This window comes from Chrysochloris asiatica, unplaced genomic scaffold (genome assembly GCF_000296735.1).
Source record: "Chrysochloris asiatica unplaced genomic scaffold, ChrAsi1.0 scaffold00021, whole genome shotgun sequence".
NCBI lineage: Eukaryota > Metazoa > Chordata > Mammalia > Afrosoricida > Chrysochloridae > Chrysochloris > Chrysochloris asiatica.
Genome location: NW_006408539.1, coordinates 15,575,460 through 15,602,324, shown reverse-complemented (window position 1 = coordinate 15,602,324; position 26,865 = coordinate 15,575,460). Strand labels below are relative to the sequence as shown.

The 26,865-nt window shown below is 42.6% G+C and overlaps 1 protein-coding gene across 1 annotated transcript in view; it reads right to left on the bottom strand.

Annotated features, from left to right (window-relative positions):
• TNFRSF11A (tumor necrosis factor receptor superfamily, member 11a, NFKB activator) overlaps nt 1-26,865 on the bottom strand; it is a 77,184-nt gene that overhangs the window by 5,184 nt on the left and 45,135 nt on the right. The window contains exons 8-12 of the mRNA XM_006837578.1: nt 23,814-23,907; nt 21,846-21,940; nt 19,894-20,007; nt 16,925-16,977; nt 14,005-14,740 (exon numbers count right to left, since the gene is read on the bottom strand). Of these exons, the coding sequence (XP_006837641.1) occupies nt 14,005-14,740; nt 16,925-16,977; nt 19,894-20,007; nt 21,846-21,940; nt 23,814-23,907 (1,092 nt within the window). The remainder of the gene's footprint in view (nt 1-14,004; nt 14,741-16,924; nt 16,978-19,893; nt 20,008-21,845; nt 21,941-23,813; nt 23,908-26,865) is intronic.

Genomic DNA, 26,865 nt, shown 5'->3' with positions numbered 1-26,865 from the left:
CTTTGAGGTTGTATTAATTATATGTAGCTCTAATGTTCTGCCTAAGGAGCTCTGGTAGCGTAGTGGTTACGAATCGGGCTGCGAACCTCAAGGTCAGCAGTTTGAAACTACCAGCTGTTCCGCGAGAGAAAGGTGAGGCGTTCTGTTCTCGTAAAGATTTACAGCCTCGGAAAGTCTGTACAGGGTCCCTATGAGGTGGTTCCGACTGCAGGGCACATAACCCCCACCACCATCACCAATGTTCTGCCTGGGAGCGCGGTGTCTCTGTAGAATAGGCACTGGCCTGCAAACCACCAGCTGCTCTGTGGGAGAAAGATGAGGCTTTCTGCTCCTGCAAAGATTTACAGCCTTGGAAGCCCTATCCAGTGTTGCTGAGTTAAAACGGATTCACCAGCACTTAACAACAACATCAATGCTCTGTCTTTCATTGCTGGCTTTGGTTTCGTAAAATAGGAATGAGAACTAAAAATCACTTGCCAAGCCATCTAAGCACAAAAGCTTTCTAGAGTTTTATTCTGGGGTGGCGATATAGGATAAGCACTGGTCTGCTAACCACAAGGTTGGTGATTTAAGCCCCCCAGCCCCTCCTTGGAAGCCTTATCCGGGTCACTGTGAGTCAGAGCTGAGTCCTTGGCACTTAACGTAGGTGTCTCACTCACCTGTACGTTCATAGCATTTTTTTTTTTTAAGCAACTCATTCTTTGAATTTTCTCAAAGCATTCAACAGTGTTCATAGAAACAAAGTCCATGCTCATCAAACCCTCTCCCTTTTTTTTTTTTTCTTCAATCAGTCAATGTAATCGTTAAATAGTAGCAAGATGTGTTCTTGTTCATAGGCTGCTCCTAGGGACAACGTTAGTGAGTGATCACTACACAGGAGTGTTGGTCAGCTTATTTCAGCAGAAACAAGGAGCAAGGCTGATTGCAGACCAAGTGGTGAGAGAGAGAAAGAGCATCTGCCCTAGTAATGATAGTAAAGGAAGCAACTCCCCAAATTCAGACGCTTCCACATGCTCTCTGCAGGCCAGGCTGGCTGTTTTGCAAACACCAGCTTGTCAGTGGCTTTGCATGTGAATATTCAAGCTGCTGGTGGTGGCGGCTGTTTTTTCCCCTCCTGATATTCTAACTACCATCCTTTCCCCCAGTGTGGTATCATCCAGATTCACTTCAAAGTCTTCCAGTCACAGCAATGTCACCCTGGTGTTTCAGTCCTTGAAGAGCAGAGATATGCATTTGGTGACAGTAGGGTCTGTGGTTTTAGAGGATAGGAGGGTAAAGACAGATGGGACGGTGGTAAGAACATGGAACTAAAAGTTCTCTGGTCTCATCCTTGTCCTGGCTTATTTCTCACTAGCTGTGAGAATTTGGCTCAAACCATCTAATCATTTTCCAGACCTCAGTTTGCTCATCTATGAAATGGGCAACAACAATCAAGATCTGTGCACAGGATGCCTGCTACTCACAGAGCAGACACACAGCAAACACTTGTTGAATTAATGAACAGAGGACTAGCTTCCACGATGGCATAAGGACCAAAAGAGATGATGCATTTAACAACGCTTGGTAAACAGCACAGAGTTAGTCACAGATACGACGACGGTATTAGTACTACCAAACTGTAACATCAATGCTCATGAAATGCCCTAGAGATTCTCAAAATAACCTCAGGAGTAATGTTATCTTTCCATCCTTGTCTTGTTGGAAGATCTAAACAGGTCTTGAAGGGGCATTTCCCTCCTATCAAAACTAACTTTTGTTTTCTTTCCTGAAATTAACAATCACTATGACTGTCTTTGGTTAGAACATTCATTTATGTAACTCTACATCAGACCTCGTGATCACATTTCTCATGTCAGCTGTGCAGTGACTAGAGCGCTGCACTAAATCAAGGTTTAGAATGAGTTGGCAATGTCCTTATTCTAGAGTGTACTTCAGTTATGAACTTTCCTTGCTAAACAGAACAATTTTATAACATTTGCTTTCCTTATTTCAGAGCAAGGTTGCATGATGTAAGTCGACCTAAACCAGGGCAAGCACTAGGAATGGCGATGACCATGGGTCACCTTGTTGGAAAGCTGTGCCATCAGGTGGGTGAGTGGACTTCCTTTTCACTACAGTTGGTACATGCCCATGAAGGGTAACTCTCTCCATTGAGATGTAAGTAACTCCTAGAATGCTCTGAGCTAGAGGCATGATTTCCTTGTTGGTGGTGGGCAAAGCAGGAATATAAAAAGGGAGACATGGTGGGGAAAAGGCTTACAAAGACCTGAGTTTTATATATAGGTCCTTGGAGTCTTGGTGTGGTGCTGTAGGATAAGTGCGAGACCTCAGGGTTGGTTTGAACTTCAGGGTCGGTGGTTCAAATTCACCAGCCACCTCTAGAAAACCCTATACTGGGTCACTATACGTCGGAACTGACTCAACAGCACTTAACAACAAGCGACAAATCTGTCCAGGAGGAAGTACAGCCAGAAGCTTCTTAGAAGCAAGGATGATGAGATGTGTCAGGAGGGATCGCTCCCTGGAGAACATCATGCTCGGTAAAGTGGAGAGTCAGTGAAAAAAGAGAAAGACCCTCAAAGAGATGGATTGACATATATAACAATTGTGAGGATACAAGCACATACATAACAACATAACAATTGTGAGGATGGCGCAGGACAGTATCTCCTTCCGTTGTGTCACCATGAACCGACTCGACGGCACCTACAAGAACATTACTCCTGAATGTCTTCAGGAATATACACAAAGCCAGGGGCCTTGCTAGCCTCTCTTCCCTGCTCCCCTCAGCTGCCTTTCTAACAAGCCTCCTAATATAGGTTGAATTATGTTGTCAACCTTAACCCTTATACTTGTGGTTAAAATCCCACGTATCTGTTTCAGTAATGAGGCAGGATTGTTGTTGTTAAGTGCCATCGAATCTGTTCTGACTTGTAGCAACCTTGTATAGTTTCCAAGGAGCGGCTGGTGAGCTTGAGCCACCGACCTTGTGGTTCAAAACGACTTTACAGGCCAGTGCATTAACCCACAGTGTCACACTTAAATCAGTCTCTTTTGAGACATGAGAAAGCAGATTAAACAGGGAAGCCAAGATGGAGGAAGACAGATGCCACACCACATGAGATCTCAAAGGGACCAAGAAACAGAAGACAAACAGAAACAAGCATCTTCCTCCAGAGCTGACAGAGAGACAGAGACTTCCCTAGAGCTGGTGCCCAGAATTCCAACTTCTCGCCTCCTAAACTGTGAGAAATCAATTCCTGTTTGTTACAACCACCCACCTGTGGTGCTCCTGTCCCAGCAGCCCTAGAAAACTAAGACCGTTTCCCCTTCAAAGCTGTCTCTGGCACTTATTTTAACTTGATTTCACCTGCAAACAGGGGCAGAATACCCAGTAAGGCAAGCACAGGTTTACTTGTGTTTATTTATCTGTAATGAACAATTTCACATAAGTTTCACATTTTGGACATGGTGAAAAACATGTGAAACTGTTCACTACAGACACCTAAGTAAGCACATGCTTACCTGGCTTACCTCACTGCCTGTCAGGGAGTATGAATTTGACAAGACTGATTCTATAGAAGGGGCTGTGGAGTTGGGAGAGGGACAGATGCCAGCCATGCCTAGAAACAGAATCTTTGATGTGGTGAAAACCTGTGGAATTGTTCACTCAAGATGAGTAAGTAAGCATAAGTAAGCCCATGCTTACTTGTCACCCAGTGCTGCTGGCATAAAAAGACAGGGTTGGAGGTATGTAGAAGAAAAGGCTTTTCCCACCAAAGAATCCATGGATGTGAAAACAAGAACTTCTAGAGAGTAATGGCAGAGAGGGGATCTCTTTATAGACCAAGGTACCATCACTTACTGCACTGGGCCTAGAGTTCCCCTGGAACCTTCTGGGGCTCAGGTGAGGCTGTGTGGCCTGGCCAATGCCCCATGCCCGGCCAGAGCAGCTGGGGTCAGAAATAGGTCACCGTTACCGTCCAAGTCAGTCCCACTGGTACTGAGTAGTGGTTAAGGAACCCTGGTGGTACTGTGGGGTAAACATTGGGCTGCTAACTGCAAGGTTGGCAGTTCAAACCCACCAACCTCTTTTCAGGAGAAAAACGAACCCTTCTACTTCCTTAAAAACTTACAGTCTAAGAAATCCTATACAGGGTGGCAATGAGTCAGAGTTGACTTAATGACAGTGAGCTGGATTTGGGTTTGGGGTGGTTGGTGGTGGTTATGTGCCGTGGAGTCTGTTCCGACTCATAGTGACCCTGTACAGAGTTTCCGAGGCTGTAAATCTTTACGGGAGCAAAAAGCCTCATCTTTCTCCCATGGAACAGCTGATAGTTTTGAACTGCTGACTCTGAGGTTAGCAGCCTGATTCGTAATCACTACGCTACCAGAGCTCCTTAACATTAATATTTAGTGCAGCCTAATTAGAAATAATTTGAAAGAGGTAAAAATAGCATTTCAGCCAACAGAAGCAAATGAACAGACAGAATTTCCCATCAGAAACAGAAAGGTGTTAATCCTTTGCTATAAATCTATGGGTTCCATGGAAGTAGTTATGATATCTGTATTTCTCAGGTAGGGAAAACAAGCTGAATTCTAAGAACTCAACTCATGACAGAATTTACATTTTTCAGCAAGGTGATGCACGCTTTTCTTCTCAAAATCTTATTATGTTGTTTAAAATGCATAATTTATATGAATATTAAATCACAAGAACGATGGAAAATAATACCACCAAATTGTCATGTAGATTTTCTTCCAAGGAACAGAACTAAAAATACCCACCAGAGCACTCAAATTATCCAGGCTACATTGGGTTCTTTTGAGTTTGTTTTAAAAAAAACAACTTATTTTATATTTAACCCATATGCTTCTCATGTGATTTTCCTTTCTGTGGAAATACAAGCTCTGCTTTAGACGTTGGGAAGAAACTGGGTATGTGATGATAAGGGAGGGAAAGGAAGCTGCTTTAATAGTTCCATTCTGAATCATGCTTGAAAATTACTTGGAAAGGTTTACGAACCAAACCCTTCCAAAATGAGCCCAATTAGTACAGAAAGAAGGACAGTAAAATAAAAGTAAACAAATCAGAGGATGACCCGTTTCTTCATGTATTTTTAAATAATGTATTGCTGCTTGGCCCCGGTGAATGCTGAATATTATTACCAAATAGCCAATTTATAAAATAACACTTTCAACTGAAAGATTCAAGGTCAAAGAACTAGTATCTGCTCTTTCAATATTCAGCTAATGTGAAACACAAGTTAGTGGATGGCATTCTAATGAGGAGTTACGAAAGTCTGAAATAGAGGACTGTCCACCGGGGGTGGGGAAGAAATTGAGGTAGGAAAAACTTTCAGAAGAGAAACAGAAGGTCTCCAACAATCATCTCAAGGAAAGGAAAGACCCAGAGATGGCAGACAGGGATGGAGAGTTAGGCCTGAACCCTGCATCCTCGGGTAACCTTAGCTCCAAGGTATCTGCCACTTGGGTGGACCAACTCCCCATTGCTTCTCCCTTTCCTGTCTCCTCTATCCAAGACAGCTAGTGCCAGGCTCTCCACCACCCCAACCCCCACTCCCCTGCTCTGAAGAGCATGGCGAAGAAGTGAGAGATGTGAGGCTGAGCGTGAGATGGGGAACAGGCAGCAATAATGGTTTCTTGTGCATTTATTTACTCATGACGGGAGGGATGAATGAATGACTGTAGACATATTCTGATTAAGACTCCTTGGGAGATAGTAGAAAGATTAGGCATTGCCTAAGTCTTGTTGTTGACTGTTGTTATTGCTGTTAGGTGCCATTGAGTTGGTTCCTACTCACAGGGCTCCTATGCAAAACAGAAATGAAACCCTGCCCAGGCCTGCGCCATTCCCACAATCATTGTTGGGCTTGAGCCCATTGCTGCTGCCACTGGGCCAATCCATCTCAATGGAGGTCTTCCTCTTTTTCGCTGACCCTCCACTTTACCAAGCATGATGTCCTTCTTCAGGGACTGATTCCTCCTGCTAATACATCCAAAGTATGAGAGACAAAGTCTGGCCATCCTGCTTTTTAAGGAGCTTTCTGACTGTACACAGATTTGTTTGTTTTTCTGGCAGTCCATGGTACTTTTTAATGTTCTCCAACACTCAAATGTATCAATTCTTCTACAGTCTTCCTTATTCACTGTCCAACTTTCACATGCATATGAGGCTATTGAAAATACCATGGCTTGGATCAGGTACACTTTAGTCCTCAAACTGATATCTTTGCTCTTCAACACTTTAAAGAGGTCTTGACAGCAGATTTTGGAGCTCTGGTAGCGTAGTGGTTATGAATCGGGCTGCGAACCTTAAGGTCAGCGGTTCGAAACTACCAGCCGCTCCGCGGGAGAAAGATGAGGCTTTCTACTTCCGTAAAGATTTACACCCTCTGAAACCCTGTACAGGGTCGCTATGGGTCGGAACCGACTCGACGGCACTTAACAACAACATATATTGGTTAGAGTCCTGGAGTGTCTCTGTAGGATAAACACTGGACTGCAATGTTGGTTTGAACTACAAGGTCAGTGGTTCAAACTCACCAGCTGCTCCTTGGAAACCCTATACGGGGGTCACCGTGAGTTGGAAGTGACTCAGCGGTACTTTGAAACAACAACAACATACATCGTTTAGAATCCTGGTGTGATGCTACAGGAGAAGTACTAGGCTGTCAACCACAAGGCCAGCAATTCAAAGCCACCAGTCATTCCTGGGAAACCCTATACAGAGTCACTATGAATCGGAACTGACTCAAAGGCACTTAACAACAGCAAACCAATATGTCATTTGATTTCTTGACTGCTGCTTCCAATGAGTATTGGTAATGGATCAAAGTGAAATGAAGTGTTTGACAACTTCAGTCTTTTCTCCATTTATTATAATGCTATTTCTTGATCCAGGAGTCCTGGTGTGGCGCTGTGGGTTAATGCGCTGGACTTCAAAGTGAGTTTGATCCTCAAAGTTGGCAGTTGAAGCTCACCAGCTGCTCCTATGAAACCCTATACAGGGTTGCTATGAGTCAGAACTGACTCAACGGCACTTAACAACAACAATTTACTGATCTAGTGGTGAGGATTTTTGTTTTCTTTACACTGAGGTGTAATCCATATCGAAGGCTGTGGTCTCTGATTTTCATCAGTATTTTAAGTCCTTTTCACCAATAAGCAAGATTGTATCATCACAGGTTGTTAATGAGTCTTCCTCCAATCCTGAGGCCACATTTTTCTTCATATAATCCATCTTCTAGGAATATGTGCTTAGCATACAGATTGAATAAGTATGGTGAAAGAATACAACCCTACGGCACACCTTTCCTGATTTTAAACCATTCAGTCTTCCTTGGCCTATTCACATGATTGCCTCGTGGTCTATGTATAGGTTCCTCATAAGCACATTTAAATGTTCTGGAATACCCATTAACCGCAATGTTGTTCACAATTTGTCATGATCCACACAGTGAAAAGTCTTTGTATTGTCAATAAAGCACAAGTAAACATCTTTTTGGTACTCTCTGCTTTCTGCCAAGATACATCTGATGTCAACAATGATATCCTTTGTTCCATATCCTCATCTGAAACTGGTTTGAACTTCTGGCAGTTGCCTGTTAATATACTGTTTCAGCTGTTTTTTAATTATATTCAGAAAATTTTTACTTTAATGTGATATTAGTGACATTGTCCAATAATTTTCACATTCCATTGCACCACTTCTCTATGGAATGGGCACAATGATGGATCTCTTCCAATCAGTAATCCAGGTAGCTGTCTTCCACATTTCCTGGCATAGATGAGTAAGTGCTTCCAGTGCCTTATCTGTTTGTTGAAAGGTTTCAATTTGTATTCCATCAGTTTCCAGAGTCTTGTTCTTTGCTAATGCCTTCAGTGCATCTTGCACTTCTTCCTTCAATACCATTGGCTCTTGATTATATGCTACCTCTTGAAGTGGTTAAGCATCAACCATTTCTCTTTGGTATAGTGACTCTGTGCATTCCTTCCATCTTCTTTTGATGCTTTATTGATCTGCATCGTTCGATATTTTGCCCATAAAATCCTCTAATATTGCAAGTCGAGGTTTAAAATTTTTCTTCAATTCTTTCAGCACAGTGTGGTCTTTCCTTTTGGTTTTCTAACTCCAGGTCTTTGCACATTTCATTATAAAACTTGACATTGTCTTCTTGAGCTGCCCTTTGACATTTTCTGTTCAGCTCTTGTACCCTCCTCATTTCTTCCCTTTGCTTTAGCATCTCTATGCTGGAAAGCAAGATTCAGAGCCTCTTCTGACATCCATTTTGGTCTTTTCCTTCTTTCTTGTCTTCTTAATGACATTTTTCTTTTTTTCTGCATGATGTTCTGGATGTCATCCCACAACTCTTCTGGTCTTTGGTCATTAGTGTCTAATGTATCAAATCTGTTCTTGGAATGATCTCTAAATTCAGATGGGGTATGTTCAAGGTCATATTTTGGCTCTTGTGAACTTGTTTTCATTTCCTTCAGCTTCAGCCTGAATTTGCTTATGAGTATAATTAATGGTCTGTTCCAGTCTGTCCTGGCCTTGTTTTGGCTGATGATATGGAGCTTTTCCACCATCTCTACCCATTGTTGTTGTTATTATTTTTGCTGTTAAGTGCCATTGAGTTGGTTCCAATCCATGGCGACCCTGTACAGGGTTTCTGAGGAGTGGTTGGTGAACTTGAAACACTGACCTTGCAGTTCAAACCAACTTTGTTTGAAGTCCAGCACATTAACCCACCATACCACACCAAGACTCCTCTGTACTCATGGTGGTGGTAGTAATTGTGTGTTGTGGAGTCGGTTCTGACTTATAGCAACTCTGTATAGGGTTTCCGAGGATGTAAATCTTTATGGGAGCAGAAAGTCTCATCTTTCTCCCACAGAATAGCTGGTAGTTTCGAACTGCTGACCTTGAGGTTCGCAGTCTGACTCATAACCAGTACGCTACCAGAGCGCCTTTCCTGTTGATTTGTGTATTCCATCTGATGAAGTCCATGAGTATAGTCATCGTTTGTGTTGTTTTATAAAGTATTTGCAATGAAGAAATCATTAGTCGTGTGAAAGTCTATCACGTGATCTCCTGCATTGTTTCGGACACTAAGGCCATAGTTTCCAATGACTGATCCTTCTTCTTTGTTTCCAACCATTGCATTCCAATCACCAGTAATGATCAACACATCTTTATTGCATATGTAATCAATTTCAGCCTGAAGAAGTTGGTAGAATTTTTCAATTTCATCCTCACTGGCTTTAGTGTTTGGTATGTAAATCTGAATAATAGTGGTATTAACTAGTCTTCATTTAGGCGTATGGATAGTATCCTATCACAGACAGCATACACTTCTAGATAGTGTGGTTGACAGAGGGTGAAGATTGTGTCTGGACTTGGGAGGAGATTCCAGGACTAATGATGAGCAGTTGCCATGGGCAGAACACCGAGCATCTCACCCTTCTAGTTTAGGGGTCATGTTTCACTGGTACTCAAGGACGAGAAGGACCAGGTGATGTGGAAAGGAGGTCCCTGAGGAGTAAGAGTGACTCACACTCGGGCAAGCACATGCACAGAAGCACAGAGCTGAGAGGTGCTCACCAATGGCCAAAACTTAGGTGGGCATATGGTGAAATGGAATAACTGGCCTAGGGATGGGGAGGGCCAGGCTGGGACCACCTTGATTTTTCAGTTTCTTCTCTATTTTCTGGCATCAAACTACTTGCTTTCCAAGCTTTGCCAAGTCTCCATAGCTCAACGGACTGTCAATAGAGGCTTGATGGAAAACAAATAGATAGCTCGTGTTCATCAAGATTGTTGTGGGCCAGGAAATAAACAACTCTCCTCAGCTCATTAGTGGCTGAACCAACTGAGGCACTTTGGGAGCCACACACGAGTTACTGGCCAACTACAGACCCAGTAATAAGTCACTGTCATTCCTTTCACATGAAATAACAACCCTTGAGATCACACAGTGAGGATTCGCCACACTCCAGGTGAAAAGGCTTGTAACCAAGGTAACCACCGTCATGCCATCAGGATTAGACATCATATCAGACAGAAATTAGGGCATCTTCATTTACGACATGGACAAGGGGAAGCTTCTCCCTTCACTTCTCTTTGCTAATAATCCTCACTGTCCTCTAAGAGTTATAGCACTGCCAAAATCACCTCAACAACATAGAGCACAATTTTTTTTAATTTTAATTATTTTGAAACCACATCGTTTATTACAAAATGGTTAGCAAGCACCTATTTTAGCTGCTATAACTGTGAAAATATCTGTATCTGATCAGCTAGACAGAACTCATCAAGTTTCCTTTAGATAAAAATTCTGAAGAACAAAAACAAGGCTACTACTAACTGAAAGTCATGCTTAGTGATCGAGAACTGCAATCCAGTCCTAACATCTCCCAAGCAGTTGGGAGGATGGGAAGCAATGAGGAGATGGGGAATGATGGGGACTTCTTAACCAGAAGGCTAGAGCGCTATTTTTAAGAGAATAACCTACACTTGTGGAGCTATTTGGAGACCCATCATTCTCTTTAAAAGGACGTTGGCCCCAAGGAAGATATTCTTCCCTAATGAGGAAGTCCCTAATCATCATCAGTTCTCTAGAAGCCACCTGATTTGGTTGTAAGTTAATAAAACAACAACACAAATGAAAACCCCAATACCCAATAATAATTTTTAAAAAGCCACCTCTTCCAAGTCCTGAGAGAACAGTGGCCATTAGAATATCAACTGGGATCTAGCCCAACTCCCCTCTCATCCAAGCTCCATCTTTCATACATTTTATAGACCATATTGTATGACAATTTTTTTTTTTTAAAGGAAAGAAAGCAATAACGAAAACGTGCTATTTTGACCAGAAACCATAAGGCCTGTTCATGTAGAAGTAATTATGGCGAGAATAGCACAGCCTCAGAAATCAATCTGGCTGTGCTTCTCCGCAGGCGAAAATTAATTTGGCCCACTTGCCGGCATCCTCAGATAGGCTTTCTGCGGATGTTTTGCGTGGCTAGGAACCAGACGAGACAAAAAAAGCAGGGTAAACTTTCTGCAAATTAACACCACTTAGTTGATGACACACTTTTTTTCTTTCTCTTTTTCTCTGGTCTATGCCTAGATGTTCAGTGCTGGAGAAATAAAAGATAATGAAAAACAGGCGAGGTCGTTGTTAACTCTTCACAGAAGAATACAAATTTGGCTTTTCATTTCAAGACACGAAGGGGAAAAAATAAAATCTCTTTATCCTTGGCTAACACTCCCAAGAACAGTGATGATTCCTACTCAGGGGTGAATGTCATGTTCTGGGTCTAGGTCTCACCAACTGAAACTCCGGTACTGCCCCTGGCTCTGCTGCCAAGATCTGACCAAGCCTAGGCCTCCCCGGTTCCCACAATCCAAGCGGCTAGAGTTCCCAGTGGAAGAAAACAAAAGAACTAGAACACTGGCCATCAACAATTGAACCAAACTTTCAATCATGGAGAATCATTAATATCTTAAAATTAAGAGAGAAAAAATATATGAAGTTTTCTGAAAGAAAAACATATCAATGCTTTGAAAACTATCCCAAGAAAAGTATTTCCTTCTTCCAATGGGAGAACTGATATTATAGAATTTATATATCAGTGAATGTGTGTACTTCGAGTAGAGTCACAAGGTTTGGGGGAAAGCTGAAAATAGTACTGTTATTCTAATAAATACGCTGAGGAGCCCTCATCACCATTGGGCAAAAGCAACCTGTGTGGAGGGCCCAGATCTAGCTACCTCAGGATGATAAAATACAGTAAAACCCGGAAGAGCTGGAATGCAACAGGCCTGCATTGTTTGTTCAGGCCCTACAATTTTCCCGTTAGACAGTCTGACCACTTTAGCACTCTCTGTGAGTGGAAAATATTTGAGTTTTACTTCCCTGACAGGTTTCCTTCTGATGCAGGTCTTACTAGAATTCAAAGGCATTACTTGAAGGAGTTCTGGTAGCGTAGTGGTTACGAATCGGGCTGCGAACCTTAAGGTCAGCGGTTCGAAACTACCAGCCGCTCCATGGGAGAAAGATGAGGCTTTCTACTCCCGTAAAGATTTACACCCTCGAAAACCCTGGTCGCTATGGGTTGGAACCGACTCGATGGCACTTAACAACAACAACTTGAAGCTGAAATGAAGAGGCAGATAAGAAAACACATTCTGGAGGAAGAAGTGATCCATGAATGTAGTTTTGTGTGTGTGTGTGTGTGTGTGTGTGTGTGTGTTTTGGTTTTTTTTTTTGAGGATGGGAGGACTTTGTGGGGCCCTTTAGGTAATAGGAAAACATGTTGTGTATACATCCCTATACTCATTTTTCTGGCGAGAGTATCTACAACTTTCATAAGATTCTCAGATCTATGCCTGCCCTCTCCACATAGTACACAATCCGCTGCAGAGCCCCTTGTAGCTCATAATCAAACAGATGGGACTTTACTTTGTTGCTGTTGTTAAGCACCGTCGAGTCAGCTACAACTCATAGCGACCTTGTGCAGGGCCTTTACTTTAATGAGAAAAAAATTTTAATTCAACAGTTGGGTTGTTCATACTCAAGTAGAGTTGCAGTGATAAATTTCTATGATAATCTTAAATTGTAAACTTCTCTTTAAGAGAATGTGTATGCAGACATTATAAAGAAGTTATAAAGGACTCTTTGTGCTGTATTATTCTTTGGGCATTGACATAACATGTTACTCAACCAAAAACACTACCCTGACAGAGTAGGATTCTTCTTAAGGTTTCTGAAACTGTCCAGCGTTATGAGTGTAAGACAGCCTGACCTTCTCCACTGGAGAGGCTGGTGGGTTTGAACTGCTAATCGGTGGTTAGCAGCCCAATGCTGAACCACTGCACTGCCAGGCCTGCTTAATTAAGAGTTGATGAAATAATTTTATCATCCTGAAATTTCCAAGAACTTCCTTGGGGAAAATCTAAGGAGTCTAGGTTACTTTAGGAATCCTGGCGTGGCGCTGTAGGATAAGCCTTTGATTGCAAACCTCAAAGTTGGTGGTTCAAATCCACCAGCCACTCCTTGGAAACCCTATACTGACTCGACAGCACTTAACAACAACAACAACAAGTTACTTTAAAAATAAAACTCAAGCAGGGGAAGGTAGAATCTCCACTGAGTGGTTTCCAACTTGTCTAGACGGGTCTGGTGAAAGGAGATGGGGATAAGACTCTTGTGGTTCAACTGTGAATAATTGCTATCAGGAGTAACTGTGAATGTTGCGAATGTAAAGGTAGATGTTTTGTAACAAAAGGAGGGGAGTGGTTGATCTTGCAGTCTAGGAGTGGAGGACCCTGGGACCATCAAGGGAGAAGAGCGGAGAGCAGGACCCTATGCAGAGAAGCAGTGACGCCAGAGATGGAGGCAGAGATGGAAACGTGGAGAGATGGAGCAGCTGGGGACTCTAGACTCAAGGAGGGAAAGGGACTGTATGCTGACAGGTGGGGGCCTGGCGTGCAGGGGATACCCTTTGGTTGGAAGCAAATGCTGTTGAATGATGATGTATGGAGGGGATTGTAATCATTGCAATGAAACAAAATACGATAGGATGAATGTAAAGCTGATGCTCTCCTATGTAAACTATCACTCAATTCACAATAAAAAGTTAAATAAATAAATAAAACTCAAACCAAAAACCAAGTATCTTGGCCAGTCCTGAGATCAGTGTTGATTGTCTATGGAAAATGATAGAGATGGATTTAAGTAGAGTGACGACAGCCGGGAACGGGACACATGTAAACATAGAAAATGTTCCAGACGTAGAAGATGAAGACCTTCAGCTGTGAGCATGATCCACGAACTTGATACATGTGCTGAATCAAACCCATCAAACCCACTGAATTTGTCTCAGCTGAGGTTCCCTTTTCCCTACATGGTTTGTGACACCCGTCCCAAACAGCTATTCCAAACAGCTCCCAAGTGAGAGACCAAGGAAGTCACTTACCAGTGGCAGGTGGGTGGTCACAGGAGGGGTTTCCTGAGCCAGGGCCTCCCCGCGTGGCATTTGGAGGACGCACATCAGCCTCATCCATGGGCTGGTCTCCCCTCTCTGCCTTGTCGGATGCTTCTTCCGGGGGCAGACCCATACCATAGGCGCACTGGGGCAAGGGTCCACTTTTTGGGGATCCCATCATGGGCTCCCCATCCTCCCCAGGAGGGTCACTGCAGCCTGTACAGCCATCTGCCAAGGGGGAGCTGGCCGCCCAGTGGGGGCAGGTGCCAGCCTCCGCCTCTCTCTGTAAGTACTTCTCAGAGACCACGGGCATCCAATCTGTCCTGCACAGGGGCTCCTCCAGGTGGCAGCTCCCGGAGTCTGCCAGGCTCTCTGTCCCAGTGAAGCACTGGTTTAGACTGTCATTCTCCCCGACCTCTAAGGGCTCAGGAAAAGGGGGTGTGCATTGGCTGCCAGACTGAGTCAGGACCAGTAAAGAGTCTGGAGTCTGGGCGGGCCTGTCCACATATTCGTCTTCCATGGGCATCTGCCTGAAGGGGTCCCCCTCAATCTCGCTGACCAAGGACAGCAGGGTGGTATCTTCCATCGCACAGGCACCCCCCGCTGGATAACACATATCTTCAGAAAACACCTTCTCCTCCAGAGTCAGCAGGAAGACGCCTTCGCAAAGTTGGCGCTGACTAGAGGCTCCTGACTGAGCACTGACAAGCCCGTCGCCTGAAGACTCCTGAAATTTTAAATTGGGAAGGCAGAGGTGTCAGTACTATGAGCTACAAGAACGTGGCTCTGCTCAACACTGCCAAGATGGTGCTGACACTATTTGTTTTCACCATAACAAGTGCAGGTGGATTGTCCACCGTGGCACGCTTTACTTGTGTCATTTAAATGACGGTATAAGAAAGAAAATTAAATAAACTCACTAAAGATGAGGAGAGAACCCCATGATGGAATACAACCAGAAACAAACAAATCTAATAGTCTTTCTAATGAGCAACAGCAGTCAGCGGAGGAGCTAACCCAAGTGAGAAAATGTGAGCAGGGGAGTTCGACTGTAAGCCCTCAATCTAAATATAAAATGTCGTTAGATACTGAGCTCTAGTGATAGATACTGAGCTCTCGTGAGCAGATTTTTTGCTGTGGAATAGGTTAGTAGTTCTAAAGCTAGTTTCTGTCTATTCTGGTGGTGGTTATGTGCGTGGAGTCAGAACCGACTCATAGCGACCCTGTACAGGGTTTCCGAGGCTGTAAATCTTTACGGGAGCAGAAAGCCTCATTTTTCTCCTGCGGAACAGCTGGTAGTTTCGAACTGCTGACCTTAAGGTTCATAGCCCGATTCATAACCACTACGCTACCAGAGCTGTCTATTCTAGACCTGAGTAAATGAGTCAATGTGTTGAGAAGAATGGGATCCAGGTGTCACACTGGTAGACCAGGAAGACTGAACTATGGAAAAGAGAAAGCAAGAACTGGGGCCCACGGTGTTGGGTCTAGAGTTGGAGAAATCAGCATGTACTCACAGTTTAAAGTTTATGCATTTGTATGTCTAGGAAAATAGATCTAGAGGGCATACTGAGATCATTAAAGGTATTTTAATAACACATGTGGGTTGGCTAATAGTATATCATTGTTAAAAAAAATTTGTTTTGACTCATGAACTATGGGTATAAGGTGGTTATAACTACAGCTATAAACCCTGGTGGCACAGCAGTGAAGTGCTTAGCTGTTACCTGAAAGGTGGGCAGTTCAAAGCCACCAGCAGTTCGGCAGGAGAAAAAACTAGGTGATTTGCTCCTGTAAAGATGTTAACCTAGGAAACCCTATGGGTTGCTATGAATGGGAAATGACATGACGGCACACAACAATTATGGATGTATAAGAGAGTGTCCTTGTTCTTAAGAAATACACAGTGTCTACTACCATTTACTCTAAGGAGCTCTGGTAGCATAGTGGTTACGAATTGGTCTGCTAATCTCATGGTCAGCAGTTCAAAACTACCAGCAGTTCCACGGGAGAACGATGAGGCTTTCTGCTCCTGTAAAGATTTACAGCCTCGGAAACCCTGTACAGGGTCGCTATGAGTTGGAACTGATTCCACGGCACACCACCACCACCACCATTTACTCTAAAATGGCTCAGGGAGGAAGACTATATCCACATATATGCACAAAGAGAGCAAATAATAAAGGTGTGTCACCACCTGTAACTAACTCATGAATGTGAGGAAAGGATACGTAGCAGTTCTTTGCACTATTCTAGCTATTTTTCTAGAATTTTGAAATTATCTTAAAATAAAAAGTTACTAAAATAACTACTGAGTAAAGAAAAGTTGCAACTATATTCTAGGGATCTGCTAAACAATCAAGACTGGTACAAAAACAAAAACAAAAAACATAGCTACAAGAGAAGACAGAAGGGGAATAAAATTCAGATTGAGTCTTGATGTGGACTTTGGGTTATTGTAGACAGATCAGTGCTGGAATGTGAGGTTAGACAACCCCATGAAGGTGTCCCTGAAACAACTTTGTTGTTAAGTGTCGTGGAGCTGTTTCCAGCTCACAGTGACCATATGGTGGGTTTGAATCACTGACCATGAGTTAGCACTTGTCCTACAGCACCACACCAGGAGGCCCCTGAAACAATAGGGCTCAATATTCAACTAACCCACTGCTGCCAAGTCGATCCCAACTTCAAGTGACCCACAGGCAGAGAGAAACGCTCCACAGGGTTTCTGGGGCTGTCGACCTTTACAGGAGGTGAGTGTCTCATCTTTGTCCTGAGAGCAGCTGGTGGGTTCGAACCACCAACCTTTCAGTTTGTAGCCCACTGTGTAACCCACTGTGCCACCAGGGCGCCTCAATATTTGACTAGCAATAGCTGCATAGAGACTAGACATTCAAACTTTAAACTTTACCTTATTTCCATGTAGGTGGCTGCATGTCTCATTGACCCAGTGCCACAAATTAGCTAGAAAAACAAAGCAAAAGTAAGGGCTGATTTCAATGAGACACAGACTTTCCACATTATACTCTATATCGAATTTGGTATTAATGCCCACCACAGCAGTCCAATATTATCTTTAAAACACAGTCCTCCACAAGTCTTTCAGGAACAGCTCCTGCAAGGGTAAATGTGAAAGTAAGTGTACTGGCTGAAAGATGGCGAAGGCATCTGACCGCTCCTATCAAAGCCAGCACTTGCTGTTCTGTGTAAAAGTCAAACATAGTCCACAGATGGGCCTTCGGGTCTCTGGCACATCTGGGGGTTGTCAGAGCTGCTGTTAGGATGGCAAGCATTCTCATGCCCTCAGCAATGTTCCTTTGACTCCGGGGACCAAGAGGATATGACTGGGAGAGTGATATTCCAGTAAACGAACCCCAAAACAACTACAACCAAAGTAAAATCCAAGTGGGAGGGCTACGAGCCAGGCTCCAGTGAGTTCCCAAAACACCCAAAACCAAACTCACTGCCATCGAGTTGAGTCTAACCACGGCGACCCTCTTTTCGGCTTCTGAGACTGAGAATCAGTAAGGGAGCACACAGCCTCATCTTTCTCCCCTGGAGCAGCGCTGGGTTGGAATTGCTGGTCTTTCCTTTAATGGCCCAAGGCCTAAACTGCAGCCCCACTCCAAATCCCTTCCCCCTTTCCCTGTTGGTTCTCAGACGAGAGAAGAATGTGTGCATCTCCATCAACTTTTTAAAATGGAAGCAATGATACTGAGTTAATTAAATCTATGAATTTATATCATAACATTTTAGCCGGCCTCCAATGAGTATTCAAGCTATATAGTCTCTATAAAACCCCCAAACAAACAAAACCCCACGGCGATGAAGTTGGAGTTGATTTCGACTCATAGCCACCCTGTATAGAATAGGGCCAAACTGCTCCTTACGATTTCAGAGATGTCAGTCTTTAGGGGAGCAGAATGCCTCACTTTTCACCCACAGAGCAGCTGAGGCTGTGGGGAGAGGGGGTGGCATTCAACTGGCAACCTTGCAGTTGGCTGACCGATGCTTAGCCCACAGAGCCACCCAGGTCCCTTATTTACTATACAACAACAGAATGTGTAAGGCGGAGTCTTGGTGTGGCGCTGTGGGTTAATGTGCTGCACTGCAAGGCCGGTTTGAACCACAAGGTTGGCGGTTCAAACTCACTAGCTGCTATACAGGGTTGCTATGAATTGGAACTGACTCGATAGCACTTAACAACAACATTCAAACCCTGCTGTCTGCTTAGCATTGGCCTCTCCAATCCCCATCTTCACTCTTTGATTGATTCAAATGGCCAAGGTTACACCAGGAGCCAGAACGTTCAAATAAAGAAGTAGATGTGCAGAGTGTCCTGCGTCCATGTACGTGATGCGGGAGGACTGGTCAAACCACAGGCAAGCAGAGATGGACAGGTAAGCAGCCCAGGAACTGGACACGAAAAGGAATGACAGAACGGGGGTGCGCTAGAAGAGAGTCATGTGACCATCAAATAATTGCAACACATCTTTAGGATACCTGACGAAGTCTTCTGCAAAATTACTGGGTCAACTTTGTAGAGTCAAAAAGTCAAACATAGTATGATGTCTTCAGACACCAGTAAACAATTTTTTGTGGGTGTTTTCTTTATTTTGATGAGGCAGTATTAATGTAGGGTGTGCTTTAAGCCAATTTCTTTTGAGATAGAAAAGAGCAGATGAAGGAAGCAGAGATGGGAAGACAGATGACATGCCACATGGAGGTCACCATGTTGGCCAAGAAAAGAGACAAAGACCTTCCCCAGAGCCAACCTAGAAAGAAAGTCTGTCCCTAGAGCCTGCATCCTGAAATCCAGACTTTTAGCCTCCTAATTATGAAAGGATAAATTTCTGTTTATTAAAGCTACCCACTTGTTAGTTCTGTTAGAGTGGTGATGGTGTTTGTGTGCCACCGAGTTGGTTCTGACTCATCGTGACCCTGTATAGATTTCTGAGACTCTAAATCTTTATGGGAGCAGAAAGCCTCATCTTTCCTCCATGGAGCAACTGGTAGGTTTGAACTACTAACCTTGCAGTTAGTAGCCCAGCAGCTCATAATCCAGGACGCTACCAGAGCTCCTTATCTGTTACAGCAACACTAGAGAACTAGGACGCCAAGAAACATTGGATTGCTCACTCTGAGAATGAACATTTTACTGACTATAATGAACTTTTAAAATTTTTTAGCTATGTCAATATCCCTCCTGGTGTGGCGCTGTGGGCTAATGCGTCAGACTGCAAAGTCATTTGAACTGCAAGGTCAGTGGTTCTAGCTCACCAGCTGCTCCTTGGAAACCCATACAGGGTTGCTATGAGTCAGAATCGACCCGACGACACTTAACAACAACAACAATCAAAACTTTTCCTCCACCATTTATCTGATCACTTGTCACTTTTATTAAAGTGGGGACACATAAAATGGCTGGACTCTAGGATAAATGTAACTCCCTGAGTATCTGATGCTGCATGATCTACTCAACATAAACATGGAGCTTACGAGTCAACCACTTTCTGGAGGCAAGAATAGTTTTGTTTGCTCATTTGTTATGAAGTGCCAACAAGTGGGTACGCATTCACAGCCGCCCAATACAGGGTTTAAATCTGAGGGTTTAAATCTTCGCGGAAGCAGGAAACCTCATCTTTCTCATTCAGAGCAACTGGTGAGATGAAACCACAGACCTTGTGGTTCACAGTCCAGTGCTTACCATTGTTTGATCATACACAACTGCTCTTTTGCCAGAAAACAACAAATCAGAGAGCGTTTCTGCTGATTTTAAGCGCAGCTGTGGACAGTCCACACATCTCCCAACACCATCTGCAGAATACATATTCATTTTCTTTTAAGATGAACTCTCAAGAACTCCCAGAGACACGATACCTGTTAGTGTTTTCCCGTTTTTCCTATAGTAAACACCAAAGATGACGCCAGCCACTAATGCCACAGATACGAAGAGGAGCAGAATAATTAGACTGGGCAAGTAAATCTGGGGTTCTGTATTGGAAGAAAATGAGAGAAAACTCTATTAGAGTTAAATTAAAATTAATTTAATTTTACTCTATACATTTAAAAACAAATCCCTCTATAGTAAATACCCAGAATCAATGATGTTGGTCTGGGATAGCAAAAGTATGAAGCTCTCCAGCCCTGGCTTTACATTTGTCAGTGAGTACTCACATTCTGAAGAGTGGAATCCTAGTTTAGTCCAGTCCTGCCAAGACCCGTGTATTTGTTGTTGATGTTGCTGCTATCCAGAGGTCTCCAACCCATGACAACCTCATGTATGCCCAATGGGATCGGACTATTTTCTTTGGCCAATTTTTTATAGTAGATCACAAAACCTTCCTTTCTAGTCCATCTTAATCTGGAAGTTCTGCTGAAACCTGTTTACCACCCTAGCCCCACTGCACGTTTCTACTGCTGAGAAACTCTAATCATTCTCCCCACACCCACCAGCTTCTTCACGGCTTCCCTACAGAGCCCTCAATATCTCCAGATGGATGGTCTTTGCAAGCAAAAGGAAAGTTCCTATCTCTTTCTAGTAATAACATGGTACCAGGGTTTTGCGAGTCATGAGAACAGAAAGAAACACAGACATCCTGGGAAGTGTTTCTGGCATTTCATCTACAGCACAATCTAAATGTATCCATTCTCGGTATCCCATTCTTGATCATGATATAACTAGAACCCTTCTAGATAAGCTCAGGGTCTACCCAACCTGATTGCCCAGCTTTCCTCTTTCTCGTTTTAAAATAACTTCTTATTCTCTCAGTCATTTTTAATGTACATTCAAAATGGTCTTTTAAAACTCTGCTCTGACTATGTAATGCATATCCAGAATGCTACAATGTCCACAACGTCAAAACCCCTCTCATGGCTTAGTCAGGGCTGGTTAATACCATGACTCCATGGTCCATGACCTCTTCAGGAAGGTCTCCTTGCCACTCAGGTAAAGATATTTGGACCCACCTCCACACCATCCACGCATCTGGAGTAACCAGCCTCCACCATTAACCATCTGCTGTCCATCAACCACTGAAATGGTCCCTAAGACTAATCTTCTTTTTTTTTTGAAACTTTTTATTGTGAATTGAATGAAGGTTTATAGAGCAGCTCATCAGTATTAAATTCAACAAATCACACACTTTGTTTCATCTCAATGACTGCAATCCCCTCCGGATCACAAGCAGTGATACCACTTCTTCCCTGTGACTCTATTTTCATTCCACCCTCCTTCCCATCCAGTCTCAATTTTATCCTTAGGTAAATGGTGCCCTTTGATCTTGAATGGTTGACCATTCCATGGTGAGTAATACCTTACAAATGTTGTTGTCCCCACTCTATAGCTATCTGCCACTTGGTTGAAAATTGGGCCATGAGAGTGGCTTCCGTTCTAGACCTGAAGGGTGTGACTAAGGGCCATAGACTTGGGTTCCTCCAGACTTAAGATTAATCTTATCTACAAAAGTTTCCCACAAATAATTATAGCTATATTCTAACCACTTTCTAACTCCTATTGACTATTAACGTTTCCCTAAAGATGCCCACACCATGATAACCATCCTACATATCTAGGCATTTTGTTTTTAGCCCTCTTTCTCTTTTTGTACCTGTGAATACATCAATAGTTATACATCCCAATGTTGAAAAATTAACAATTAAACAACATATCTGCAATTAAATTAGTGATGTAAGAGAAATATTGAGATGGCCATGGATAGGATGAAAAGAAAAGGAAGAAATGAACCCCTCTGGGTACAGCATGCAATTTGGGAGAAATCTTGACTAACTGACTATACTAGGGTACCAGCCAACATGTTCTTTAAACATACCATTTGTTGGTTGTCTGGATGGCAGAAAAGAACTGCACACTACATCTGATTTCTCTGTCCCACGATGTTTTTCTGTTTTTCCAAGAGTTGTACAGCTGTAGGCAAAATGTAGTCAAGCTGAAGTCTTCTTAAAACCAAACAACAGTTTAACTTAACTAGTAAAATATGTCTGCCTTGAGCATTATGCTCTTTTAAGATGGATCTATAAGGGATCAAACTGACAACCACTGGGAATGTTAGATAGGAATCTGGGGGCAGTGAGCTTATGTTAATGGGAAAGGAACAACTCGGAAACAAGAGCGTGAAAATGGCTGCGCAACACAGACTATACCCAATGTCGCTGAACTGGACATGCAGACGCTGTAGAACTGGCGTATGTTTTGTGTGCATATTCTCAATAATAACACAAGTTTTTAAAAATGTTTTGAAAGTGACGGAAGGAACATTAAATGGAGGTTGTGCAGTTTCCTACTACCAGTTGCTGTCAGTCAGTTCTGACTCAAGGTGACCCCATCTGTGTAGTAGAACTGTGCTCCACAGAGTTTTCTTTAGTTTTAAAGTGTTTTTATTTTACATTCTTATTTAAAATTAAGAAGCTCCAAAAGGTTCTATTCCACTAGATTGCTAGGTCCTTCAAGAAAGGAACCCAACCAGGAGGCCGACTTGTAGAATGTGCCCTTTGGAGATGTAAATTATTATATATGCCTGAGTGGGTTTTTTGTTTGGTTTTTAAAAAGCTAAAGTGGATAGAGAGAAATACTGTTAACTGATGGTACATGGCGAGGATTATAATCATTGTAATGAAACAGGGTGTATGATTTGTTGAATGTAAAACTAAAGATATGCCCTATAAACTTCCACTCAATCCCCAATAAAAAACCTTAAATTAAAATAAATAAATAAATGAAGTGTTGAGGAGCAAAGAAAAAAAAAGAACGGAGCCCAAGTCATCATGGGTGTTTGCATCCCTAGTACCTTCCACAATGGAGCAGAACCATCGTGAAAGTGGACAAATGAATAAACACCAAACAACTACTCGGCTAGTGTCATCTGCACAAGCGTACACTGGAGTCTCCAGGAAAGAAGATTCCAGGTGCTTTAATTACCAGGGCGAAGAGAGAAGCTTCTGACAGACTGTTCTTTGGAAGCTGAAAACTACAGAAAATCTTATTTAAAACATAAAACTAAGGTAAGTGAACCAGACAGTAAATACAAGGGGGCTTCACAAAGTTTATGAAAAACTTCCATGATCTTGTAATTCCATTTTTCCATGAACTTTTTGAAGCCCCTTCCTACTGAATAGGAATTAGTATGTTAAGAGCAGAAAGAATTATGACTTTGCTTGTTAGTATTCTACCACAAAAATTATATAAACACGTCCTGAAAAGACCCAGGAATTCCACAGGAAGGACACTCACATACATGTGAAATTTATTCATTTAAGATTATTCATTATAAAATCATCTACACTGCAAGAGACTAGAAACTTATTAAATAACTTATGATACGTCTGTATTTTAAATGCTATGCAGTTGTAGAAAGCAATAAAAGTCTAAATCAACTCACATGGAAAGAGCTTCAAAATATGTAGGGGAAAAAAAAAATCCCAGGAATTTACAGTATGCAAACGCTTACCTCATCAGGAGGTTTCTTACGCACACAGCACACACACACACACTATTAGAAGGTGAATGATAATAAATGTCATTCATCATTTTCAACTAACTAAGGTTAAAGAAAGCAAAGAGACTGCAGATCTAAAAAGTAATACAAAGTTCCTATCACCCCTCCAGCTGCATTGCTCTGACTGGGTTATTTTCCCCACACTGAATTGACAGAACTGATCCATTTTGAACAAAGAGGAAGTCTAAGCAAACGGAATCAGTCTGTTTTCAACTCAGAGGGGACAATGGAGGTCAGGCTGTTTGGCATCAGCCTGCTCTCTTGGCTCCTTGTGTGGTCACTTACTTGGTCCAGGGTTTGCACTTATCCGTGGAAGAAAAGGTCTCCGAGAAGTAGCCTGCCAGGCAAGGCTTGCACACGGTGTCCTTGTTGAGTTGCACTGTCCAAGAGACAATAGACAGAAAGAACCAGCAGAACACAAACAAGGAACACTTAGAGATCAGCCAGGGTGCTGGTCCCAGAACAGAGAGTGGGTGCTGTCTGCCTCTGCCCCTTTTCCCCCCAGCTTGGCACCTTGCCCAAATGTAGTGAACCCCACTTCTGATCCCAGCAGTATGTTCAGGAATTGAGTTCAGAAAGGTGACTGGCTCCAAGTCAGGTTGGAGTCAGTAACACACGCTGGTCTGACTTGAGCAACGCATTGGACAACAAGGACTGACAGTGATGGACAATAGTTCAATTTTTCCAAACTTATCTAAGTATCTTAAGTTAAAACAAGATGCCTCGAAATGAAAGATTAACAGGCATACTTAATGAGCATGTGTTACTGGCTCCAAGTTAGTCTGCTAACCCTAGTATCTTAGGCTCGCTGGTCTTGGCCCCTGTTGTTCAAAGCCATGGTCCTGCTCATTCACACTGTCTTCTTGTCTGGAAACCCGGGTTGTTGGTGTCAGATCTCTGAGTCTTTTTCTAACCAGGCATCATCCTGCTGATCTCCTCTGCCTCTGCTGTTTGTCAGCCGTCACCCACAGAGAACAACTGCCCTATCACGGCTTTTAAGGGAAGCTTCTTGTCCTGACCCCTCTGGGCTAGATTCATCTCACACTTATTGGAGAGACAATTTAAAAATAAAAAAAAGAGTTCTCTTTCCTTTCAACTTTGAAGGAGCTGGCTAATATTTCTGTAAATGACCACGCAGTAAGTATTTTAGGCTTTGTGGGTCTTACAGTCTCTGCCACTATTACTTATAGCATGAAAACTGTCAGAGCATGAAAACAATGAATGAGGTAACTGTGTGCCAATAAAACTTTACTTGTAAATACAAGAGGCGGGCCGGATTTGAAATCCATGCCATACAACACAGTGCTGAAAGCAGAAGTTGACCTGGATTAGCAACCTGATTCATCTCTCTCATTTTCCTCAAAAAAAAAAAAACTACATGATTAAAACAAGAAACCCCTGATACATTTCCTGCAACTGGCACATAATGACCTTTTTGGTAATTCCAATGAAGAACATCGGCTACCACGTGATGTCATGATCAGTTAACTGGCTGATGCCTAAACCACAAAGTGCTCTTGAAATTAGTAGCACTTCTGTGATTTCTTTTCAAGAATAAAAACTATTAAAATATGGAATTACTTTTTCTCTATCCAAAGTCAGCTAGGAAGTTCATTCTTGGTTTCTACAATTTAACTCAAGAAGTAAGATCTTCCCATTTATCCATAAATGCTGATTTGCCTTGAAACAGTATTAACAAAAACTCAGTAAATATCTAGTCACTCGTGTAATTTAAGCAGCCTTTTTAAAGAGGAACACAATCAGAGGTGTAGCCCTCAAAACCACAGTGATAAGACATTCATTCCGACACACTTGTCTTCCGGCCCTGCCTGTGGTCTCCTGGAGCTCCTCCTTTCAAAATCACACTTCTCCAACTTTAAAACAGAAGGCGCATTTCGTCCCCACCCCAAATCTGCAATGGGGCCATACCACAAAGCCCACAAAGCAACAAGGTTAAAAACTGGAAGGCCCACGGCTGGCTTCTGTCTATCCCTGTCCACTAAGGGCACAGATGTGACACTAGAAAAAGGGTCTTTGGGCATCAGGTTGAGTTGTTCTGAATTTAAACATACTGCAAGGTGGGCAGGAGGGATCCCTTTCATTCATTCACCTCAACTCCTGTACTATCCATCTAGTGTCCAAAACAATGCATTACTCTCAAAGGAGAGTCCCTTAAGAGCAGAGCACATTGGTAACAGTCCCCAAAGACAACAGCACTTTATTACCATCCAGATGACAAACTGGAAGAAGGGCTCTGAGATTTTTTTTTTTTTCTAGTTGTAGAATCAGAATTCAAAAGGGAGATGGCTGTCATGGGGGAAAAGTATGCTCATCACTGAAAAATTAATTTAGATGCTTTCCAAAAACAGGTTCAGCTGAACTTGGTCAATGCATGATAAGGGCTCTGTGATGGACAATGTTTCAATTCTCCCAAATCTGCCCAAGTATATTGGGTTAATACAAAATGCCTCTAAATGAAAGATTAACAGGTGTACTTAGTGAGCATGTGTTGAATTGCTTTGGTACACACACTTCCTAGACGTGGGGAAAGTCAATGAATCTAAGAAAGAAAACAAAAAGGCAAGTCAGGTGACTTCTATTTCTTTGCTTTTAGACAAAGTGCAGGATATAATCAAGTTCTCAAATGACAGATCGTAAAACACTTCTTTTGATGCCACCTCATTGCGATTGTTGGTATGTAATTCAGAAGGTGCATCAAGAATCAAAAGAATGACGTGACACTGATGTATCAGAAACCCTTCCTTAGCCTTGTTGTTGTTTATGTGAGTACATTTCTCAGTGCTTACACACAAAAAACACGTGGAAATAGAAAGGATATTGAAACTTGTTGCCCTTCACCAATAAGAAATATTCATCCATGAAAATATTAATTGGAAAAAATCCCACTCATTACGAAGTTCCAAAGCTTTTATTTTGTTTTTAATATAGCAAAATATGAGTATAATATATTCATCTTCAATTGTGTTATATAATAATAATAACTGTAATGACAATTCAGGCCAGAAGAAATGTTTTTAACTCTTGGAGCCTTCAGTCACAGGAAATCTTGTTTAATTAAGATTCAAAGAGATATGCACCAATGATCAGTGGAAGTCTTATAAGCAGAAAATTCTACTCTATATTCGGATAGAATTCTATGGGGAAGGTGGAATGGAGAGACAAGATCTCCCACTAAGCACCCTAATGCCATATCATCACATCAGTCAGTTGAGGTCAGACCAGTGTCAGCTGGATCCTGAAACCAATCACTTCTGAGTTACATGCAGAGCAGATTAGACACTGAGACATGCATGCACAAACGAGGGAGGCAGGGAGG